Source organism: Mesoplodon mirus (genome assembly GCF_964341445.2).
Source record: "Mesoplodon mirus genome assembly, chromosome: 10".
NCBI classification, from domain to species: domain Eukaryota; kingdom Metazoa; phylum Chordata; class Mammalia; order Artiodactyla; family Ziphiidae; genus Mesoplodon; species Mesoplodon mirus.
Genome location: NC_138986.1, coordinates 98,190,955 through 98,215,113, shown reverse-complemented (window position 1 = coordinate 98,215,113; position 24,159 = coordinate 98,190,955). Strand labels below are relative to the sequence as shown.

At 37.6% G+C, this 24,159-nt stretch overlaps 1 protein-coding gene across 1 annotated transcript in view; it reads left to right on the top strand.

Moving 5' to 3' along the window:
• Positions 1-24,159, top strand: part of ME1 (malic enzyme 1) — a 194,015-nt gene that overhangs the window by 142,532 nt on the left and 27,324 nt on the right. The window contains exons 7-9 of the mRNA XM_082633355.1: positions 6,644-6,753; positions 19,195-19,292; positions 21,050-21,163. Coding sequence (XP_082489481.1) covers positions 6,644-6,753; positions 19,195-19,292; positions 21,050-21,163 — 322 coding nt within the window. The remainder of the gene's footprint in view (positions 1-6,643; positions 6,754-19,194; positions 19,293-21,049; positions 21,164-24,159) is intronic.

Below are 24,159 nucleotides of genomic sequence, written 5' to 3'. Positions count from 1 at the left end.
ACATGCTGTGCCTGTTTTCTCATCTATAAGATGAGAATAATAATAGTGCCTGCCTCATAGAGTGGTTGTGAAGAATAAGTGAGTGTACACACACACACACACACACACACACACACATGTGTACACACACATATTAAGTTAAAAAATAGTTGTTGTCATTAGCCATAGTAGAATAAAAGAGAAAAGCACAGAAAACTGACTCTACTATGTATGAGAATATAGTATCTGATTACAGGTGATGAGGGGAAAAGATAGGCTATTAAGTAGATGGTGCTGGCATAGTTGAGTGAATTATATAGAAGTCAGAAATTTTTATCTATATTTTTAAAAAATCTACATCTAAACAGTGAAAGATAATACCAGCTGTAGAGGTTAATCATTTTCTATATCCATGATATCACTAGAGGAAATTTTTGATTAATAGTTAAATAAACGTGTATGGAGAAGATTGTAATAAGCATACCATCAAGGGCAGAAGCTATAAATAAGAAGATGGAAAGATCTGACTATATAAAAATTTAGAATTCCTTTTGTAAAAACAAACAGGAATGCTGTGTAAATGATTTTTTTAACATCTTTATTGGAGTATGATTGCTTTACAATGGTGTGTTAGTTTCTGCTTTACAACAAAGTGAATCAGTTATACATATACATATGTTCCCATATCTCTTCCCTCTTCTGTCTCCCTGTGTAAATGATTAACGACACAGTATGCTAGAGTAAGGAAGCCACATGCACCATATATAACAGGAAGTTAATATTCTTAATATGTGAAGAACTCTTATGAAACAATAAAAGACCATAAAAATAGAAAAACAAACCAAAGACCATATAATCTTCCAGGAAGAATTACAAATGACCAATGGACATAGAAAAAGGTGCTAAGGTTCATGAGTAATCAAAAAAAAAAAAAGAAACAAAAATTCAGGAAACAGTCTTCACCTTGAATTTTACAGTGATTTAAAAAGATAGACCTTCAGGGACATAATAATAATATGTAAATAACTGCAATGAAAGAAAAACAGATGATTTACAAAGTATTTTGTTGGATCAGAAGAAAGAGACCGCATCTACATTATGATATCAGAATGTGGTAGTGTGAGGCTGTCTTTGAAGTATAGGCATAATATTAACAAGAAGTGAAAAGTGAGGGAAAGTTTGTCACCCTCTCTTTTGAGAGGTTTGGCAGTAGGTGGAAAGAGAGATAAGTAACCAAAGCTTTGGCTTTGTCATGGTCAAGAGATATGGTTTTAAAATCAGGGAGTCCTGAGGCTCCTTGGAGACAGTAAGGAACCAGTAGAGAAGGGGAAATTGAAGCTGTTAGTGTAGAGAGGTAGAGTTGAGGCAGTAAGGTCTGTGGAGAGATTAGAGACAAGGAAGCAAGAATACATCTCGGAAGTGGAAGAAGAAAAGAAGTACAAGCACACATTTTTTAATGTGGAGGGGGGCTGAGAAAGTGAAGATTGTTCTCTCTGGATGGCATTCATCTCAGTGAAGTAGTGGCTGGTAAGAGACGGAATGCTTGTGGGACAAGGGGAGTAAAAAATGGTTTGCAGAAGCTGCTCTGGGATCATGCTATGGACCAGTAAGCAACAGAAAACAAATATTGCAGGATTTGATTGAGGTTCTAGCTGAGACTCCATAGCATGGACTCGTGTGCTATCTAAGTGGAATGAGGGAGAGCAAGGGGCCAGGGGCGCCTAGTGTTGCTGAAAACTTGGCGTCTGTGCACCAGTGGCGAATCGAATCTCAGAGACAGAGTTTTGAGTGAAGGAGGAAAGAATAGCTTTATTGCTTTGCCAGGCAAAGGGGGACACAGAGGGCTCATGACCCTCAAAAACTGTGTGTCCCAACCCAGGAGATTTGGTGAGGAGTTTTATAGCAATGGTTCAAGGGCTGGGTTGCTGATAAGGATCAGAGTGTGTGCAGGGCCTGCACTCCTTTAATCTGGTCTCATGTCCTCTCTCTCTCTTTTTTTTTTTTGCGGTATGCGGGCCTCTCTCTGTTGTGGCCTCTCCCGTTGTGGGGCACAGGCTCCAGATGCGCAGGCTCAGCGGCCATGGCTCATGGGCCCAGCCGCTCCACGGTATGTGGGATCTTCCCGGACCAGGGCACGAACCCGTGTCCCCTTCATCAGCAGGCGGACTCTCAACCACTGCACCAACAGGGAAGCCCTCATGTCCTCTCTTGATGAGCTTCTCTGGTTCCTTTAATCTGGCCTCAGGTAGTCTTCTCTGGAATGAAGGATGCTAACGTCTGTTTGTTGGGGGGTTTTAGTTCTGTAAAGAGTTTAAAGATATTGTCATGTGTATCCCTTGAGGTGGAACCAGGACCCTGCCCCAAGGCTGCACTATTCTGTCTTGGCTGCTCCTCCCTTGTCTCTGCCTGCCCTCCCTTCCCTGATTAGCAACTGTTTGGACCTTGCCCTTTGGAACTCAAGGAAGGTCATGGAGGCTGACGGCTATCCTCTACAAGAATAGGGAGGACAGAATCGGGGGACAGAAAGTCTTCTATGCCCAGGAGCCCCACAGGGTCCTGCTCCATTTCACTAGGGGGACGGCCAGTGCATGGCTGGAGTAACTGTCTTCAGCATACAGAGGTGAAGCTAGGAGGAATGAACTCGGAGGAAAGGAAGGACCAAATGAAGAGTGGGTAGTGTGCTGGGAAGGAGTTGGTGGAAGAGAGGGAAGACAGGACTAGGGGCAGAGAAGGAGAGTATTAGAGCATTTAAGATATTGGCAGTAGAACTTTTAGACCATTAACTTCTTATTCATATTTTATTAGTCTTTTTGCTCATATGGGAATTTTCTAATGCTGCTTGTTTGAATTAAAATATTGCTTCTTTTAAAGGCCTAAAGGACTACTGTAGAAAGTCTTTTGAACAAATAATTAACATTTCCAAAATGACTTTGATAGAAAAGAAAAGAGGAACGTATATGGGAAAGAATTTTAAAATGCTGGTGGAAAAAATAGCAGTTTCATAGGAATTTGTTTTCTTAGGTAACTGTAGAAAATATTTCCAAAGGAGGGGCAAATAAATATGAATAAAAATTATAAGAATAACTGTGATTTACATGATTTAAATTCCTGTTTGTATTTGGGAATTCAACCAAAAGAGAAAAATGTGTTAACGTCTTATAGTACTAAATGAGTTTTTTGAAAAATCTTGGTTTGACTAGGCTAACCTTTTTACCTCTGTTAATAGAAATTATTGATATTGAAAACGTCTATAACCTACTTAGTGCCAACTCTTTAAAAAGTAACATGAAACGAACTTGATTTTGTTTCTTGCTGAATAATAGAGAAATTCTAGAATAAAAGTCATGTCTATTTAAATAATAGAAAGATTATACTTTTTTTGAACTAGTGTGAAAAATGCAAAACACTAGAACTTCTGGAATTTGGGCAAATAAAGGGAAATACCTACTCTCATGCAACTCATTCAAAGCAACTGATAGTCACAGTATTCGGCAGTACAGATTATTAAGCGACCAATTATTCTTATTGAATGAAATAAATTTTTGTTTACATATTATATTCTCTTGATCTTCTCTCTACTGAAGTAGTACTGTCTGAAAGAGTTTTAAGTCTCTCAGGAACCTTTTGATCTAGTTGATGAGACATCTACATGCTAGTAGTTTTAGACCCCTCGTAAGTGGTATAGAAAATATTTGCCGACTCAAGAGTGACAGTGATTTGCAATGGCAGTGCATTAATAAAGACATGGGAAGGAGACGGACATGGCGCGTTTGAGAGAGAGAAGTGGTTCAGTGGGGAAGGGACTTACCCTGCAATATAGGGAGAGATAAGGCGATTGAAAAGGTAACGTGATTATAGATCCTTGAGTTTAAGGAATTTGAGCATCATCAACAGAGCAATCCACTCTGTGAATTTTGAGCAAGGGAGTAGCTGGTGGAAGTTGTTGTTTACAAAACTTTGGTGGCTCTATGTCATATGTTTGAGGGAGACAAGGAGAAGCAGAGACCAGTAGACTTTTTGCAGTCCTAGCAGGAGCAAGACTAATTTCTTTGGCTGTGATAATATTTAAATAGTAGAAATGATAGAAAATGGTAATTAACTGAATATGATGGGTTAAAAAGGAAATAGTAAAATAATAGCTTCAGTCTTTTGGTCTCTGAGACATGGAAATGTATGCTTCCATCATAGAAAAAAATTGTTGAAGTTGAGAGTCAAGAGCCTACTTGACTTTGGAAATGTTCTGTGAAGATAATTGAGTTTCAATAAGCAATTTAGGTTGGAAATACAGAATAGATAATCTATAAGGAGGTGTTGGTTTAAGTCTTGAGGAGACAGACTTCACCATGAAGAGGTAGGGCCATCATAAATGTTAAACAACCACACCTGTGCTTAGCGGCTTTCTATTAACTGTTGGTTTGCAACAAAATGTAGCCCCTAAAGACTAGTCAGTCTTTTCACTAGTTTATTATTCTGATTAAATTTTACAAAACTTTTCTGTTATAGAGCTCCTTATTTTTAGTTTTAGAACTCAGTGTTGTTCAAAGGTATATACTTAAAGGTATATATAATAACCTACAGGATAACAGAAAGGAATCAATCATAAACTTAAAGCTTAGCTTAAACGTCAGGCAGACTTGAGTGCAGATCTCCCCTCCCCAGCTTACCTGGTGCCCAAGGCTATCCTCATCTATAAAATTGTACCTTGAGATTAAATGAGAAAATATCTGTAAATTACGTTCATCCAACAAATATTTGCTGAGCACTTACAGGTATTATGGAAATGTAATGAGTTTAATTTTGGACTTTTTAACTTGAGGTACATTCAAGTGAAATTATCCAGCTGGTCATGAGATTTACAAGTCTGCAGTTCACAGGAGTAGAGTAGAAACATACCTTTGGGAGTCACTGTATATAATTGGTGATTAAAACTATGAGTAGGATTGAGATTCTGTCAGGACGGACGGACGCGCACACATGCGCGCACACACACACACACACACACACCACGTAGTAGACTAAGGACAGAGTCATGGGAAACACCAATGTTTAAGTGCTAAGAACTCCCTAAGGGAGAAAGAAGAAGAAATGATCAGTAGTTTAGGAGAAGGCACAGAAAAGCGTGATATCACAGAAGCCTAGGGAATAGAGTTTCAAGGAAAAAAGATAAACAGAATTAGTGGCAATGCAGCAAAGAGCTCTGGTAAATTAGGGATGGAAAACAGTGTTTCTTGGATTTTTAGTTTAATTTTAGAGCAGCAAGTTTAGCAGAGTCATGAGGACAGAAGGTAAATGACAGGGGATGGAGAAATAATGTAAACTGTAAACTAATATTTCATATACATTAAATGGAAAGGATAGGAAAAACATGGGGTTGAGAAAGAACTTTTTCCCTCTAATGAGAAGCTCCAAGTCAGTTATCAAAAAAAAAGGAAGGAACTTGTCCAGAAGAAGGAGTTGTAAAGAGGAGAGAGGGAGCTAATTAAGAAGGAAGTGGTGGGAACGTGGGCAGCAGCGGTGAGTTACCTTAAACAGGAAGAGGAGCACCTTGTTGACTGATGCCTGCAGGGTAACGCTAAAAATAGAGATGGGAGACGCAGTGGGAGGAGAGTAGTTGAGGGAGATCACACATTATGCCCTCACTATGCCAGGAAGTAGGAGACAGGTGAAGAGGTCAAGATTTAAAAGGATTGGCGAAGATTAAGAATAGCCTTTGGGTGCAGTAGCAGTGGAAGCTGACCAAAGACAAAGAAAAGGAATCATAAATATGGCAGCAGTGGGAGTCTAGCCTAGGTTGGAGACCATACATCTCTAAATCACCTAGCAAGGGTGGCCATGGCTATAAGGCTTTCTCTGGTAACTCTCAGATACTTGGGGTATCAATGGTGTTAATTTCCCTTGTCTTGGATGTACAGGCCATAGATGATCATAAGAATAAAGGGTCAAACCAGTAAGTTAATTTCAGGAATAAAAATCTGTGTTGTATTCTTCAAAGCTCAAAGCTTTTCAGTGTTTGGTCATGGCTATAGAACAAACACCAGAATCCTAGGCTAGAATTTTTAAGGTTTCCAACATAAAATTCTGACCTTGTCTTTCACTACACACTTACATGTACCAAACACGACATTTTGGCCAAATGGGGCTTCTTGCTGTTTTTTGAATGATTTTTTTTTCCTCTCCTAACTTTCACTTCAGTTACTTTGCTTCTGCTGTTTACTCAGAGTGTAGAACCTTACATCTCTACTTTTGAAATCATGACGTGATTAAAACTCAGTTCATTTGTTACCTGGTTTGTAACCCCAGTCAGGAGTGATATCTGGCTTCTCAACATCTGTTATCCCTTGTTTGTACCACTTTCATATTACTTTTCATGCACTTTTCATTTATTTCAAAATAATTTCTACTAACTTTTTAATTACTTGACTGCAGGGTACCATATTTTTGTCATCTTTGTAGTATTTCACAGTGCCAATGCAATGCTTTTTTCTGTAGTAAGCATGTAGTAAATATTTACTGAACAGACATTGTATTATATATTTATACTAAGTAGCAAGATAGGACCTTTAAAAGAAAATAATGTTTTGCCTTTTTTATAGTCTAATTTTCAAGGTTTATTTTTAAATGTTATTTCATTAACCTCTTCTAATGTGGATATTTTGTCCCATAGGTATGGCATGAACTGCCTTATTCAGTTTGAAGATTTTGCCAATATAAATGCATTTCGGCTCCTGAAAAAGTATCAAAACCAGTATTGCACATTCAATGATGATATTCAAGGTAATCAGATTTTCACTGCATGTGGATCAAGAACAACATGTCCTGATATTAGTTTGTAATTTTATAATGATTCAAATTCAGTAAATTTGCACTAGATACCTATTAAATGCCAGGGATTATGCTTGATGATTTCACACATTATTTCTCATTTAATTTTATGTATTTGAGAAAAGTACTTTGTGACTTTAGAATGTACCATATTACGCATGAGCTAGAGAACAGGTGCCCTAAAATCTGATAAAATCCCCAGTGATTATGGCTAAACAAAGAATAAAATGTATGAAAATATATTATTCATTGTTTAAAATGAAGACTGTATATTTTTCTCTCTTCAGCCTTCATCTCAGTCAGTTTTCTAAGCTTTCTAAGCTTAGAAATCAGTCACAGTTTCTAAGCTTTACCCCAGCAGAAGCTGCCTTTGTATACAGTGTGTACCTCAGTTTCCTGTTTGTCTTTGATTGATTGTAGATGCTTGGCTACCTGCTTTTGTCTAAGTTACTTGTTTTGTTTCTCACTAAGCCTGTTTTTGCAACTCTCTCTAGATCCACCCCCCCACCAACCCACCTCCCCAAATCCGAAACCTTCCAATGAGAATCTTACTCTTCCTGTTTCATGAAGGGCAGGTGGAATAAAAGTACAGGCAGAGATCCAAAGGAGGAAGACCATAGTAAGTTCTGGCAACCTGAAAGGAGACCACAAGTGGCTTCCATTTCACTAATCGCAGTGAACATTTTTCAGTGTTGACCTTACTTGGATTCTCAGCAGCATTTAACATTGTTGACCCCACTGTCTTCCTTGAAATACTCTCTTCCGTCAACTTCCGTGTCACATGCCCCTGCTGACTTGCTTCCTACCTCTTTGAATTTTCACCCTTTTTTTTCCTCCAGGTTCATCCTTCTCTGACTAGCTATTAAATGCCAGAACACTGCAACACTCAGTCCCAGGACCTTTTCTCTTTGTTCTATTATATCTTAGGTATATACTGCAAGGCCACCCATCCCACTAGCAGATTTATATATTTAGCCCAGACTTCTTTGAATTCCGGGTCCATATACCCATCTTGTTATTTAAAATTTCCTCTGAGATGTCTCAAAGTTATCTCATACTCAACCTCCCCACCATCAAACTCTTATTTCCCCACCAACCTCAGCCTTCTTCGTGTGTTCTCCTCCGTGAATTCCTGATGTCTCTCTCTTCTTCATCTCTCCCTGCCAAATACACTCCATCACTCATCCTCCTGATTTTCTGTTGTAAAAGTCTGTCTCTTCCACAGATTCCTCTCCATTAACCTAAGGTAAGTTACCATCATCTCTCCTAAATAATGGGCATTTTCTAAGAAATCTGTCCACATTTACTGTTGCTTTCCCCTTCTTATGTGTTCTCTCCATAGTATGACTACAGTTTGCCAGATGTAGACCTAGGGGCTGAGAATTTTGTGACAAGCCAAAGTTTTCTTTCTGCCATAGATATCTAGTCATATCATCCGTTCCATAAAATACTTTAATGGTTTTCCATTGCACTTAAGATGAAAGATGAAAGTCATAAATATGGTTCAAAATGCATGTTCTGATCCCTACCTGTCTCTCCAACCTCATTTTTTTTTGCCATTCTAGCCATCACCGTCTTTTTCAGGTCCAAACATAAGCCAGACTTCTTCCTGTCACAGGGTCTATTCAAATGCTGATCCATCCTCCTAGAATACTCTTCCCTCCCCTCTTCAAATCTCTTCTCAATCATGACATTCCTCAGGAAAATCTTCCGGATCCTTATGCTAAGTCAAATCTACCTATCACAGGCTTGCATAGCCCTACTTATTTTTCCCTTGTTGAACTTATCACAGAAACAGTTCTATATATTTATGTAATTTAAAAAATTAATATCTCCCTCCCCACTAAACTTGAAGCTCTGTGAAGGACAAGAATATGTCTGTTTTGTTCATCACCTTGTCATTAATACAGTGCCCAGCCATAGAAGGTACTTAATGTTAATGGAATGAATGACTGTAACACGTCCAAAGTAGGAGTTAGCAAACTACAGCCTATGGGCCAAATCCAGCCCGCTGTCTGTTTTTGTAAAGTTTTCTTGCCACACAGCCATGCCCATTTGTTTGTGTATTATTTATGATTGCTTTTGTAAGTCTGGGGCAGACATCATGTGACCGCAAACCCTAAAATACTTACTATCTGGCCATGTACAGAAAGAGTTCGCCAACCTCTGGTCTAAAAAGAGTTGGTGAGAGTCGAACGAAGGAATTAGGTTGGCTAAGGTAGGTGTGCATTTTGGAGAGATGCCTTTCACTGTTTTCAGTGTAGAGACTAGATTCATTGGGAGCAGACTTAAAGGCTGTTGCTGTAGTCCAAGTGCATGATGATGGTGCCTGGTTCTGGGAAAATGCCAGTCAAGACTAAGAAATAGACACATGATTTGTTGATGATGAAGGTGAGGAAATAGCCAAGGATAGAACCTAGGTGTTTGCCTTGAAGAACTGGTAGAATGGGAAGGCAGTAACTGAGAATGAGAAAATGAGAGGCATTATAACATATAGATGTTAAGAACTCTGGGGTCAGACTGACTTGCTTTGCTCCTTCTTCATTGGCTGTGGACTTTGATCAATTGACTTCACCTCTCTGAGTTTTAATTTCTCATCTATGGCAGGAAGTTATATAATAGCTTCTATTTTTTTCTTTGGAAATGAGAGGATTAGAAGTTTGATGAGGGTAAAGGGAATTTGAAAGAACTGCTGTAGAGGACTAGAGAGCCATCTGACCATGAAACACAAAAGGATTCAGTAGTGGGTGCTGAGGGTCCACTGAAGTTGAAAACCACAAACATACCATGACCCCAGGCTGAGCAGCTTGAGTGCAGGAGCTTAGGGGTAGGCAAGGCCAGGATGGTCAGTTGGGTTTATCTATGCTGGGTATTTTATGTATTTGTGCAGAGAAAGGACAACGGGATAAGAGTTAAGGTTAAAGTATGACCATAGCACTAAGTTGGATAGAGAAGGAAATGAAGATATAAGGATGAGTAGATAGGGCCAAAGGGCTAGATTCCCATGAAATTAAACAATTGGTATAATGGGGATAACTGAGTAAAGAACTGGAAAGGTAGGAGATTGCGACCATGATGAGTGAGGTATTCTAACGTAGTTCTTCCAAGAAGGATTAGTTCTGAGAGATGAACCAAGATGAAACTTCAGAGGAATGTAGCCAAAGTGGAGTAAGATGAATGCCATTGGAAATGAGGTGGTCAAAGAAAAGTTTAAATGTAAAATGAGGATGATAATATTTCTCTTGTAGAGTTTATATTGTGGACAAAATAGTTATTTGTGAAAATACTCTATCAACTGAAATATACTTTATAATTTTTAAAATTGACTATGCTTAAGTTCTTTAGTATAACATAGCTATGTAAATATAGTGTATTTAAAGATAATGAGTCTCTTTTTACGTTTTCAGGCACACTAACGTAATTGGTCTACTCTTTCTTTTCCTAAAATCCTTTGTGATGTTAATTACATTATTACTTTATTGCCATCTTCATGACAAAGATCCTTATGTTATTTCAACTTCATTTTCTTCTTTTTGTATTCATTTTTTTGAGCGTTTATTTATAAGAAGTGAATATGTGGAGGATTTCAGAAAGGAAATGAAGACAGTCTAATTTTAATGTGCTATAACCCTAACTTGAAGATATAATATATAATGATAGAGTGCCTTTGATGCTACAGACATAGGCTTTGTAGATCAGTGTCTATAAGTCACTTATCAGTTCATTTTGTAGTAAACTCTAAAGTAGCCACCAGTTAACTGTTGAACAAAATTGTCCTGTCCTTTTTTTTTTTTAAATCTTTATTGGAGTATAATTGCTTTACAGTGGTGTGTTAGTTTCTGCTTTATAACAAAGTGAATCAGTTATACATATACATATGTTTCCATATCTCTTCCCTCTTGCATCTCCCTCCCTCCCACCCTCCCTATCCCACCCCTCTAGGTGGTCACAAATCACCGAGCTGATCTCCCTGTGCTATTCTTTAATAGTCTATATCTTTTGATTTTGTGGGTCTCACAGAAATGTCTGTATAGACGTTAAAGACCGGTATTGCATAATTTTGAATCATTTTACAGAATAAATAGTTATCAGAGTTCAGTTTAGGGAAAAGAATGCTAAATCCAAATCATCAAACAAAATGAGCAATTAGGAATTAGGGTCAGCATTTCTGTCAACTGTGGCCAAGAATTTAGGGGTCAAGGCTTGGGCTGCATCAGAATTAAAGTCAGGAGAACAGGAAATCTGAGGCAAATGCCAGGCCAAGCCAAGAGCACTGCATGTGGAGCTGCCCTGAGAATCCACAGCAGAACATTTCCCCCAGCAGATCACCCGTATGGAGCATTAAATAACTAGTTTTCACCTCAACTAATCTACCTAAACTATAATCTGCACACACACAGTCTACATATTTCCACATTTTAGCGTCCTACTGCCTTAGCCAACAGAAAGTTAGGTTTGAGAAAAATGGATCTAATCTCTGACTAGACAAAACTTTTGGCAAGTTATTGGGGTTCTGACTAGCAATGACCAAACTATTTTGTGCTTTCTCCATACCAAAATAGTGTCCTTAGTGACACATCTTCCCCATATGTTTCTATTTTACCTTTTTAACCTTATGTTTTTACTATTTTGCCCACAGATGTCATACTTTCCTCACTGTGGGCATAGAAATTGCATTCTAGTGCCAACAAAAATAATTACGTAACTATTACATCCTTACCATGTAAATAAATGCTTTTACACTGGGCCTTTGGGGGAACTTTTTTTCTTTTTTTTTTTTTTACAGATGTGTTATTTAAATTTATTAGCATTTTATGAAAAGTATTTGATTTTTAAAAATACTTAAATTCTACTATATTAATGGTCGAAAATAATCTTAGATGATAGAGATTTTGGTTCAAAATTTATTTAGACCTTAATGCATTCTAATTATAAATTATTGCTAACTAGAAAAAGTGTGCAAATTAGCTATTAAGAAATGGAAATTACGGGACTTCCCTGGAGGTCCAGTGGTTAAGACTTCACCTTCCAATGCAGGGGGGGTGCGGGTTTGATCCCACATGCCTTGCGACTAAAAACCCAAAACATAAAACAGAAGCAATATTGTAACAAATGCAATAAAGACTTTAAAAATGGTCCACATTAAAAAAAATCTTAAAAAAAAAAGAAATGGAGATTTAATAATATAATCTGGAGACCATCAGAATTCAACAAATTCAGATCAAAAGAATAAGGTCTCATCTTCTGGTCATTTAAAATCGGCTGCAAAAAGAGATTTTTCTTCCCATAATACCCTCTCTGGAATAGCTATTCTCTAACTTGACATTCTAAGCATTTTACATAGAATTTTTTGCCATAATGAACTAGCTTGTTAGGATTTTTAAAAATAAGGTAAATGTAGCCTAATCTTATACCAAATGCTTTGATAATTGAAAAGATCAAAATCAGACATGGTAGAACAGACATTTCACAAATGAAGGAATACCATTGGCCTGAAAACATGTTTTAAAGTTTAACCACACCAAGTTTTAAAAAGCGTATTAAACAGCAGATGACAAACTCATTTTCTGTATCAAGCTGGCAAAGATTTTTATTGTAATCCCAACTGTTAATTATGCTTTAAGAAAATGAACACTCTTGTACATTGATGTTGGGAATATAAATTGGTACAGCTCTTGGGGTGGCAATACATGTCACAAATCTTAATATTATGCAGATCTTTGATCCAAGAATTCTGTTTTTAGAAATTTATCCTCTGCAGGCGAAGGTGTGCAAAACAAATATACAAGGATATTTAGCTAGTTAGTTTAAATATTTGTTTATTTTCAAAATGAGATGTAATTGACATGTAACACTGTATTAATTTTAGGTGTACAGCTTAATGGTTTGATACATGTATGTATTGCTAAATGATCACCACAATAAGTAAACATCCATCACCACACATAGTTACAGATTTTTTTTCTTCTGATAAGAACTTTGAAGATCTACTCTTGTGCCAACTTTCAATGTACAATATAGTATTATTAACTTAGTCACCATGCTGTACATTACACCCCCAGAACTTATTTATCTTCTAACTGGAAGTCTGTGCCTTTTGACTCCCTGTACCCATTTTGTACAACTGCCACCAGTCTGTTCCCTGTAACTATGTGTTTGTTTTTTGTTTTAGATACCACATATAAAGGAGATACAGTATTTGTCTTTCTCTGTCTGACTTGTTTCACTTAGCATAATGCCCTCAATGTTCATCCCTGTTGTCACAAAAGATAGAATTTCTTTCCCTTTAGTGGTTGAATAATATTCATATATATATATCTACCTCACATTTTCTTTACCCATTCATTTGTCATTGGACACTTGGGTTGTTTCCACGTCTTGGCAATTGTAAATAATGCTGCAGTGAACATAGAGGTGCATGTATCTTTTCAAGACGGTGATTTCGTTTCCTGCAGAGAAATACCCAGAAGTGGAATTGCTGGGTCACATAGTAAATCTAGTTTTAATTTTTTGAGGAACGTCCATACTGTTTTCCACAGAGGCTGCACAATTTACATTCCCACCAACAGTGCACCAGGGTTCTTTTTTTTCTACATCCTTGACAACATGTGTTATTTTCTGTCTTTTTTTTTTTAATGCCAGAAATTAAGTTTATTCAGGAAGAGCAGAGGAATTGCAATTTGGGAAATGCATCCTGTAGCAAATTACAGGAGGGTCCCTTGTCTTTTTGAGAATAGCCATTCAAACAGGTGTGAGGTAATATCCCATTCTGGTTTTGAATGGCATTTCCCTGATGGTTAGTGAGGTCTTGCCCATTTGTATGTCTTCTCTGGAAAAATGTCTATTCAGATAAAAATATTTATGGTGATGTTATGTTTAATGGCAAAAATCAGAAAGCCTCTAAATACCCAAAGATACAGGTTTGGTTAAATAAATTATCACAGGTTCATCCTATAGGATATTATAACTATACAAAATAATATTCTAAAATATATTATTGATATGGTAAGATAGTCACAAAATATTTTTAAGTGATAAAAATATGTTAAATAAGTATGTTAAAACAATAAGCATGGCATGAGATTTTTTTTTAATTAATTTTTATTGGAGTATAGTTGATTTACAATGTTGTGTTAGTTTCAGATGTACAGCAAAATGAATCAGTTATACATATACATATATCCACTCTTTTTTAGATTCTATTCCCATGAAATATTTTTCTATAAAGTTTTCTTGAATTTACATATATCAGGTAGAGAAAGAACTTGTAAGAATGTACATCAGAATGTTGAAAATTACTGTACCTAGACAATGGGATTATAGGTGACTTATTTATTATTTATTATTCCTGCCAGTGTCAACTTTCTGCCAGTATTCTTCAAGCCAAGTAGGGAAAGAATAAACTTTCATTTAATCTTCTTATTTTGAGTATGGTACCCTTGCACCATTATCCCTGGAACCTTACAATTATGTCTGGTGCCTTACAGTCTGGAGACCCTCTTTAGAAAATAAACCTCTAGTTTCTTTCTAAACCTCCAGGGTGTGGGAGAGTCAACTGTGTGCCGACAGGAGAGGGAAATGGATCTGGGTTCAGATAACTTCTTAACAAATTTTTGAGCAGCTTCCTGTGTGTAGCCTCTCTTTTATCCCCACTTCCAGAGGTACTTGGTGCCTCCTACACTCGGGCCTTCTGAGAGTTTTGCTGTGTCAGTCCCACTGCTTCTTAGCATCCCCATGGCTGGCCGTGAATTCAGCTTGCTCAGGTCTACTAAGTCAGTTGCCATTTGCCCATCTGCCTTCCAGCTTCTAAAATTGTCTTGCTGTCCTCTTCTGCTGGTCTCTTTGATTTTTTTTTTTAAGATCTTCTTTCTGTTGTTTTAGTAGAGTTTGTTGCGGGAAAGGAAAACTAAATTATATGTTCAGCCCTGATTTTTCACAGTCATCCCTGCCTCCCTGTCTCTGCACTTGCTCTTCCCACACAGCGTATTCTCCTGCCTGAGGTCCTGGACCTCTCACATTCACCCCTCAGGACCGGGGTAGGTACCCTGGACCTCTCACATTCACCCCTCAGGACCGGGGTAGGTACCCTGGACCTCTCACATTCACCCCTCAGGACCGGGGTAGGTACCCTGGACCTCTCACATTCACCCCTCAGGACTGGGGTAGGTACCCTGGACCTCTCACGTTCACCCCTCAGGACCGGGGTAGTTACCCTGGACCTCTCACGTTCACCCCTCAGGACCGGGGTAGTTACCCTGGACCTCTCACGTTCACCCCTCAGGACCGGGGTAGGTACCCTGGACCTCTCACGTTCACCCCTCAGGACTGGGGTAGTTACCCTGGACCTCTCACGTTCACCCCTCAGGACCGGGGTAGGTACCCTGGACCTCTCACGTTCACCCCTCAGGACCGGGGTAGGTACCCTGGACCTCTCACATTCACCCCTCAGGACCGGGGTAGGTACCCTGGACCTCTCACGTTCACCCCTGAGGACTGGGGTAGTTACCCTGGACCTCTCACGTTCACCCCTCAGGACTGGGGTAGTTACCCTGGACCTCTCACGTTCACCCCTCAGGACCGGGGTAGGTACCCTAAATGCCTCAGTCTGTGCTTAAACACATTTATTCATCCTCCTCCTGCTTCTAGTTCTTGTACTTCACCTGATCTATTTATTTAGTAAAGCACTGTAATAATTTGATTATACATAAGTCTTCTCTACTAGTTTTATATAGCAAGTCTAATCAGATTTAACAAATGAATTGCATTAGTAGAAGTGATTCTTTGATAAAAGGTAAGGCTGATATTTAATAACCACAGCAAAGGGACAGCATAACTGGTGACTTAATGCTAAAGTTGTAATGTACACAAAGACAATAGAAGTTTCTACACTTTTAAGATTGACTCTTTAGTATCTCGCTAACAATGTTAAATATTAAGTACTCTTTAAAAGTGATAGTACAAAGATAAACTTTAACCTCTCTTTGATTTCCTAAAAGTTTAGTTTTCAATCTCAAAGCAGAAGTTACTTTGGAACAATTTAATGTGGAGACTCACATTTTTATGTAATATCAACTTGCCACATTTTCTCCCTTGATTGCAATGAAATTTAAATCAAGGCAGTATCAGGCGGTAGGACCAGGTTATGTAGAAGAATCATGTTCAAGTTCACCTTTCGGTAGTGCTAAATATTTCTAATTTTGTTAATTAATTCTGTAAAGAGAAGTTTAGATGTTTCATTATGTCCTCAGGAAATATTATAAAATATACTTAAAAAAATAAATTTATTTATTTAATTTATTTATTTTTGGCTGTGTTGGGTCTTCATTGTTGTGCGCAGGTTTTCTCTAGTTGAGGCGAGCGGGGGCTTCTCTTGTTGCGGAGCACGGGCTCTAGGTACGCGGGCTTCAGTAGTTGTGGCACGTGGGCTCTAGAGTGCAAACTCAGTAGTTGTGGCTCACTGGCTTAGTTGCTCCACGGCATGTGGGATCTTCCCGGACCAGGGCTCGAACCCATGTCCCCTCCGTTGGCAGGTGGATTCTTAACCACTGCACCACCAGGGAATCCCCATAAAATATACTTTTAAATATGAGGCTCTGATATACAGTGTAGATAGAGACTTATTTTGCCTTATTTGTGGTAATATGTCTGAACTTAAAACATTTTGAGTTTTAGTGCAGAATGATGTAGCATAACCATATAAAAATGTCACACATTATAGCTAGTATCTTTTGGAATATTTTATTCTGTCTATCCTTAAATGCCCAGTTCTATTTAAAAATCAAAACAATAGTACAAACACAGTGATTGTTGATGATACTTCAACTTTGACTCTTCAACTGGTTAAATCTTGGGGTGCTGGTAAAATCTGTAGAGACCCGTAAAGTTACAGAATTTCAGAGTTGGAAGGGAGCTTAGAGTCCCTTAAATCCAAACTTCTGGCCAATGTAGAGACAGCTTGAGATGCTATTTGTGAATAAGTGTTCATCTAGTGGCTGGATAGCGGTACCTCTCTAATTAAAATTCTCTTTTCATCTGTTTAACAACTCTAGTCAATCTATCTTGATGTATGAGGCAAATACCATTCTAAACCTGCCATGGTATCTTTCTTATGTAGATCAGCCTTATTTTTACACAGGCTTTCATCATAAATAATATATAGAAGAGTGGCCTTTGTGTGATGTGTGACTTATTGCAATTCATAATATGTTGCATGGTGGCTCAAAATTGCAAGCATTTTATATTTGTTTTCCTAAATAAAAAACATGCAAGAGACACACAGCTCTTTAATAATTAATCTTATTTGTGATCTTATTTGTGACCACCAAATTCTATAAGAAAGAAGCAAACAACCAAAAGATTCAAAAGAACAAATCTACTGATGGTGAAATGTTTAATGCATCTTTGGTACTTGGCATACATAACACTTCATCATTGTGTCACTCTTCAAACCTATTCTAATCTATGTTTTTTAGTTTAATTTTTTTTTAACTAAATGAGGGTGTTTAAAGTTTCACTAGGCTTTACTACCCAGCTGAGTGATCTAGGAATCATAGGTAGAATGTTACTTTAGAGGAGTAAATTGTAGATACAACAGGGAGGTACTGCAGGAAGCTTCAGAATTACATTTCAGATGTGAACCATGAAGAAACTGAGCCATGTAATTATGTTCAAAGCAAAAGAACTGCTCTGTGATCTGTGAAAGCTTATATGGCAAAGTAATAAAATTAGAACTGGTGAAGTTTTTACTACCATGAGGCATGATGAGAAAAGCTCAGTTTTTATCCTAAATAATTTTTACATTAATTTTGTCCAGCGTCTTTGGGAGCCACCAGTGATTTATCATAGGTAGGAAGCTGATTAAAGACTGCACCAACATCAGCTTTTCGTTGCTATTAACTGTTATTTTTTCCAGTTGAAAATTAAAACATTTAAATTTTCTAATAGCACTTAGTATTTTTTGATCTCGTATAATACATTGATTTTACAGCTGAGCAAAGTGATGGACACAATGATTTCTCTAAATTCATTCAGCTAGTAAACAGGTTGAGCTAGAAATCCACCTAAGAATCCAAACCCCATGTTCTTTTTAATTTATTTATCTATTTATTTATTTTAAAATTGAAGTATAGTTGATTTACAATGTTGTGTTAACTAGTGCTGTGCAGAAAAGTGATTCAGTTTGAATATATATACATTCTTTTTTAAAATATTCTTTTCCATTATGGTTTATCATAAGATATTGAATATAGTTCTCTGTGCTATACAGTAGGACCTTGTTGTTTATCCATCCTATATATAAAAGCTTACATCTGGGCTTCCCTGGTGGCGCAGTGGTTGAGAGTCCGCCTGCTGATGCAGGGGACACGGGTTCGTGCCCCGGTCTGGGAAGATCCCACATGCCGCGGAGCGGCTGGGCCCGTGAGCCATGGCCGCTGAGCCTGCGCGTCCGGAGGCTGTGCTCTGCAACGGGAGAGGCCACAACAGTGAGAGGCCTGCGTACCGCAAAAGAAATAAAAAATAAAATAAAATAAAATAAAATAAAAGCTTACATCTGCTAACCCCAACCTCCCATTCCTAATTTATCCCTCCCCCTCCACCTTTCCCCCCTGGGAACCATAAGTTTGTTTTCTACATCTGTGACTCTATTTCTGTTTTGTAAATAACTTCATTTGTATCATTTTTTTAGATTCCATATATAGATGTCATATGATATTTGTCTTTCTCTTTCTGACTTACTTCACTTAGTATGGTAATCTCTAGTTGCATCCATGTTGCTGCAGATGGCATTATTTCATCCTTTTTTGTGGTCGAGTAATATTCCATTGTATATACATATATACCACACCTTCTTTATCCATTCTTCTGTCAGTGGACATTTAGATTGTTTCTATGTCTTGGCTATTGTGAATAGTGCTGCTAGGAACATAGGGGTACATGAATCTTTTTGAATTATAGTTTTTTCTGGATATATGCCCAGGAGTGGGATTGCTGGATCCTATGGTAGCTCTATTTTTAGTTTTCTGAGGAACCTCCATTACTGTTTTCCACAGTGGCTGCACCAACTTACATTCCCACCAACAGTGTAGGAGGGTTCCCTCTTCTCCACATTCTCTCCAGCAGGTTCTTAGTCACTGCATCACCAAATTCAGCTACAGAACATTCTTTTTTTGGAAAGTTTTCAACAGTCGTAAGTTGCTATCTTAAAAGACAGATGTCAGTAGCCTGAGAATTTCACATCAAATGCAAGCGTGGGCTCAGACAACTGCAGTTTCCTTTTCTGCACCAGTTAACCTGTTGTGTGATGATTTCAAGACATGAGTATCAATTTGAGGCTTGGGATTCGGGATACAGCAGCACCCATGTGAGGATTGCTCAGGGTGTTTCTTGTTGCAGGAACGGCATCTGTCGCAGTTGCTGGCATCCTTGCAGCCCTTCGAATAACCAAGAATAAGCTGTCTGATCAAACAATACTATTCCAAGGAGCTGGAGAGGTACCTGCCTTATGTAGGGCTTACGTTCTCCTACACTAGTGAACATAACATTCATTCTAATTACTCATGAATTTGAAGTTTGAGGTAGTGTCTCAAATTTTTAGTTTATTGAAACTGTAGGTTTTACTGAAATATTCTTCAAATTAAGTATTGAGGCATATTAGTTTTTCACAGGAGACTTTAGAGGCATAGAGATATTTTCACAATTTTCAATTTGTAAGATTATCAAATGTTGCCGTGGGTTTTTGTTAGGCGTATTTAAGGTGCCATGCAGGAACCAAAAAAGTTTCCAATGTATGACTAATTATATATAGAAACCTTTAAATATTTAAGCTATTATAGCTGATGATAACTTTTAGTATCCTCCAGTGTCACATACAAAAATTTTCTTAACTTGACTCACAATTCAATGTGCACATACATAACTATATAGAAGTTTCTTAGAAAAAATATTTTGAATTGAGGATTCATCATGGAGTATAACCATTCACACGCAAAAGAACTAAAACATTTAAAATTGTTGGAAAGAGATGGCAGGAATACAAAATAATGCTGTTTCCTGTTCTCTTTTTCTATGGGTTAATCATTTGAAAGAAGAAAATTAGACTCCAGTTATAATAATTCACCCCCAAAATAGAAATTAAAATGTCAATTTAGTTTGAGCTTCTTGTGAGAAAACTGCCAAAATCTTTTTTAGAATTGTAGAATGTAATAAACGAGGAAATACTTTGTGGCTATATATATTTTAAGAAGCCTTAAATTTTCAAATTTAATATGATTATGAATAAATGTATTATACTGGAAGAAACGGTGTATACTGTGTTGGGTTTGATTTTACTTGTTCTTAAAATAAAGCAAAATACAAGAAGCTAAAACTTACATGCCAAGATATAAACATGTGAAAGTATTCAGGCTGTAAGTCACAAATTTATTTTCACATCAGAATAAAAATCAAGGTTAAATTACAGCTCATTAAAATTTGAGGTTTTTTTTATTTCTGTGAATTGTTACATGCTGTACTTAATTTTAATAAACTTCTTTAAATTTCCAAAGGGTTTTGTTGAATGCCACAGGCCAGTTCTTGGTACTCAGCAGGAGAGAGGTATTCATGGTTGGGTGATTCAAAACTGGCCCTAGTTTGTCCCTGAAAATGTTTTGGAAATTTCACAGATCATCACCAAATTTATCATATACCAAAGGAGTTGATTCCTTTAATCTTGCAAGAAATCTCACAGTACTTTCTTTGTCCAAATTAAGAGAGTAAATAAATGCTCGGGAACACATATTTTAAGTGTTCCATTTTATTGCCTAATTGGTCAAGTTCTCATCTAAATGACCAGGCTTCATTCTTCCAATTCAGTTAGCAGAGCTTGAACTGAACAATAAGCAATATAGTCTCATAAGCAAGGTTGAGCAGTTCATTATTTTAAATTCAATATTTTCTTATTAGAGGAAATCTTAATTGTATGAACAGGGTTAAAGATGCTGACAACCAAGGATATCACTGGTTTATCTGTGGCTCATTATAAAGCAGCGTAATAATGATTCTGTTGTAATAAAAAGAGTAAATAATTGTCATTTAGCAGAACCCAAATGTGACAAAAATGCTTCACTCCCAGTACAAGTGAAGAATATAGCTCCTTCGGTCAATAGACAGAGCCATTTTGTACTTCCTTGTTAACAATGACGAAATGAGGTAAAATGTAACTCTTGATAAGGGATTATGTGGAACAACTTGAAACATTTTTGTTTTTAAGGCTGCCTTAGGGATTGCACACTTGATTGTTATGGCCATGGAGAAAGAAGGTTTACCAAAGGAGAAAGCCATAAAGAAGATATGGTTGGTGGACTCGAAAGGATTAATAGTTAAGGTAAGAATTTGTCATTTTTAACCAGATACAGTATTTTAATCAGTATCCCATTCTGGATGCCCATCTCAAAGACAACTACTGTTTCCACCTACCTCACCTCCAACACTGTGTTAAAAGAGTAGCCAGTGCACACGAATGACCATGTCATACAATAATGCGGATACTCCTCTGAATAAAGAAGAAAACTGTGGCTCAGCCATCGCATCCATCTGTGATGTGAGTAGGAGTTTTACAGCTCCATTGGTTGTCTGCCCACGTGAATTAGTTTAGTTTCCAAGTGAGGTAGTTTGAGACTGATATGGGTGAAACACTTAGGTCCAGCTCCTTTCACTAAGGGCTGTCTGTCAAATTGCACACTGGCTGGAAAGAAAGAAGGGAAAAAAATGAAACATCTACTTTTACCAGCTACTTTCTCTTAACCAGTCTTGAGAGGTTTTTTTTTGTTTTTTGGGTTTTTTTTGCGGTATGCGGGCCTCTCACTGTTGTGGCCTCTCCCGTTGCGGAGCACAGGCTCCGGATGCGCAGGCTCAGCGGCCATGGCTCACGGGCCCAGCCGCTCCGCGGCATGTGGGATCTTCCCGGACCAGGGCACGAACCCGTGTCCCCTGCATCGGCAGGCGGACTCTCAACCACTGCGCCACCAGGGAAGCCCCAGTCTTGAGAGTTTTAATGGTAATTCCTGAGAAGAACTTTAATAAATGGGATGTTTCAGTGTTAACTTCCTGGAGGTTGTCTCCCAGCTTTAATAGAGACAATAATATCCACTTTATAGGGTTATTGTGAGAAGCTAAATAAGAGTACGAAGGTGACCATGACCCAGTTGTGCACATCACTCACTCTTCCTTAAACTGCTAGAGAAAATATACTTGTAAATCCCCCTTCCACATGAAGGTGAATTTTTTTAAAAAAAAAAAACAGTGATAAGCAATGTATCCAGGAATTTAATATAGAAACAAATGTGAATGTGTGCTGACTTTCTGGAAAGCTATTTTATGTGTATCCAGAGTCTTTAAAAGTTTATGCTTCTGATCCAACAGTTTCCATTCTAAGAATCTTCACCATAGAGATCGAGATGTGTAGAGTGTTTTATGTGTGAGGGTGTTATCATAGCACCATTTACATTAGTGAAGCGTTTCATCATACATTAATTATAATAGTGATATGTTATACTTACCTAAATAAAGGATAATTGTGACATGAATTGGGGAATAGCCCCTGTAATATACAGGCTTAAAGTTATTTTCAAAGAACTATAAATAACCTCAAAGGATTCATAATATAATGTTAGGTGAAAATAGGAAAACACTATATTATATGTAACTATTTTGCTTTAAAAATTGAGTTGTATATGAAAGAGAAAGAAATGCATCACATACATATTACTTTAAAACTTATTTTTAGTGCCTTTCTCCATATTCCAGATTCTCCTTAATCATTGTTTCTTTAAAGCTAGAAGAATGTTCATTTTTAAAAAGATATAGATCAAGAAATTTTGCTTTAAATGAAAAGTATATGCATAACTGTTTGTAGAACATGAGTATCTATAAAACCGTGAAACAAAACAGAAAGTACTTTTATAACATCTCCTGAGACCAAATAATAATAATTTTATTAATTTTATTAACAATAAATAATAACAGTGTAATTGTTTATAGTATATAAGAAATAAAGTTTTAAGTTTGTTGGCTTAAAAATTCCTATTGCTTTAAAGAATCAGCATAACTATAAAAAATTGTACACTCTGGCCACATGACGTATACTGTCATGAAATAAGAACATTTACTGAGTGAAATCATCTGTGGCTCAGGCATTATACTTGTGGGGACACCGTAAGGCCCTTGATCTCAGGAGGCTCCCAGCCCAGTGGGAAAAACTCAAACAAGCCAAGAGTTACAGCTCCATGTGACAATGTTCTAGAATATGTCCTTGGTGCCAGGGGCGCACAGGACGTGGTGCTTCCACCGCACTAAAGAGAAGAACAGGGAGGCTGAGGACGGTTCCAAGACAAGGTGTCTCTCCAGCTGAGTCTGAAAGGAGGAGTTGGGAGTTGATCTCGAGTCTCCATAGACATCTTAAACTTCTTATATGCAAAACTGAGATAAGGGAGGTTGAATGGCAAGTTCACTCTGCGATCTTGATTGAAGCTACGGATCGTGTCTTCTACCTCTCTATCTTCAAAGCCCTACTAGTGTCTAGTAATTGACAATAAACATGTTGTTAATAAATGAATTAATGAATGAGTGCCTTCCGGGCAGAAGAACAGCATTTGCAAAAGAAAATATTTTGCGAGAAGAGACATTTAGGGATTAGGATTGAAAGGAATCGAGTGATGACAGGTGACGAAGGCTCTTCTAAATCCTGAACGTGAGCAGTTTTCAGCCTCTTATCACTCTGATGGCCTTGTGGAGATGGACTGAAATGAGGTGAAGCTAAGAAACTAGTTACAAAGCTGTTGCAGTAATACAGGTCAAAGTTAATTAAGGCCTGAAATAAAGCAGTGACTAAAAGGGTCCGTGAAAGATGTTTGATTCAGTAGATATTTAGGATATAGGATTGGCGTACTTAGTCACCGATTAAATACGGAAGGAGAAGTAGAGCAGAGGAAGGAATCTAGCAGGACTCCTGGGGTGTCTAGGTAAGTGATGTGGCCATTAATGTTAAAAAAAAAAAAAAAAAAGAATAGGCCAGTTTAAGGGAAAGATAATGAGATCAGTTTCGGACATAGCAAGTTTAAGGTGCCCGTGGAGACCTCAGATAGAGGTGTCCCTTTGGCAGTTGGAGAGACTAGACTGATGCTCAGGAAAAGTATCTGAGCTCCCAGAGGTGGAGATTTGAGGATCATCCTATGTATATAGTGGGAGCCATGGAAAAAGCCGTACAAACTGCTGTACTTAGGGATGTGATACATGCAAGGGTCAGAAAAGGTGAAAGCCCACGATTGTGGTTTTCTTTCATGATTTCTCATGACATTTCAATGGGAAATCTTCAAAAAAATA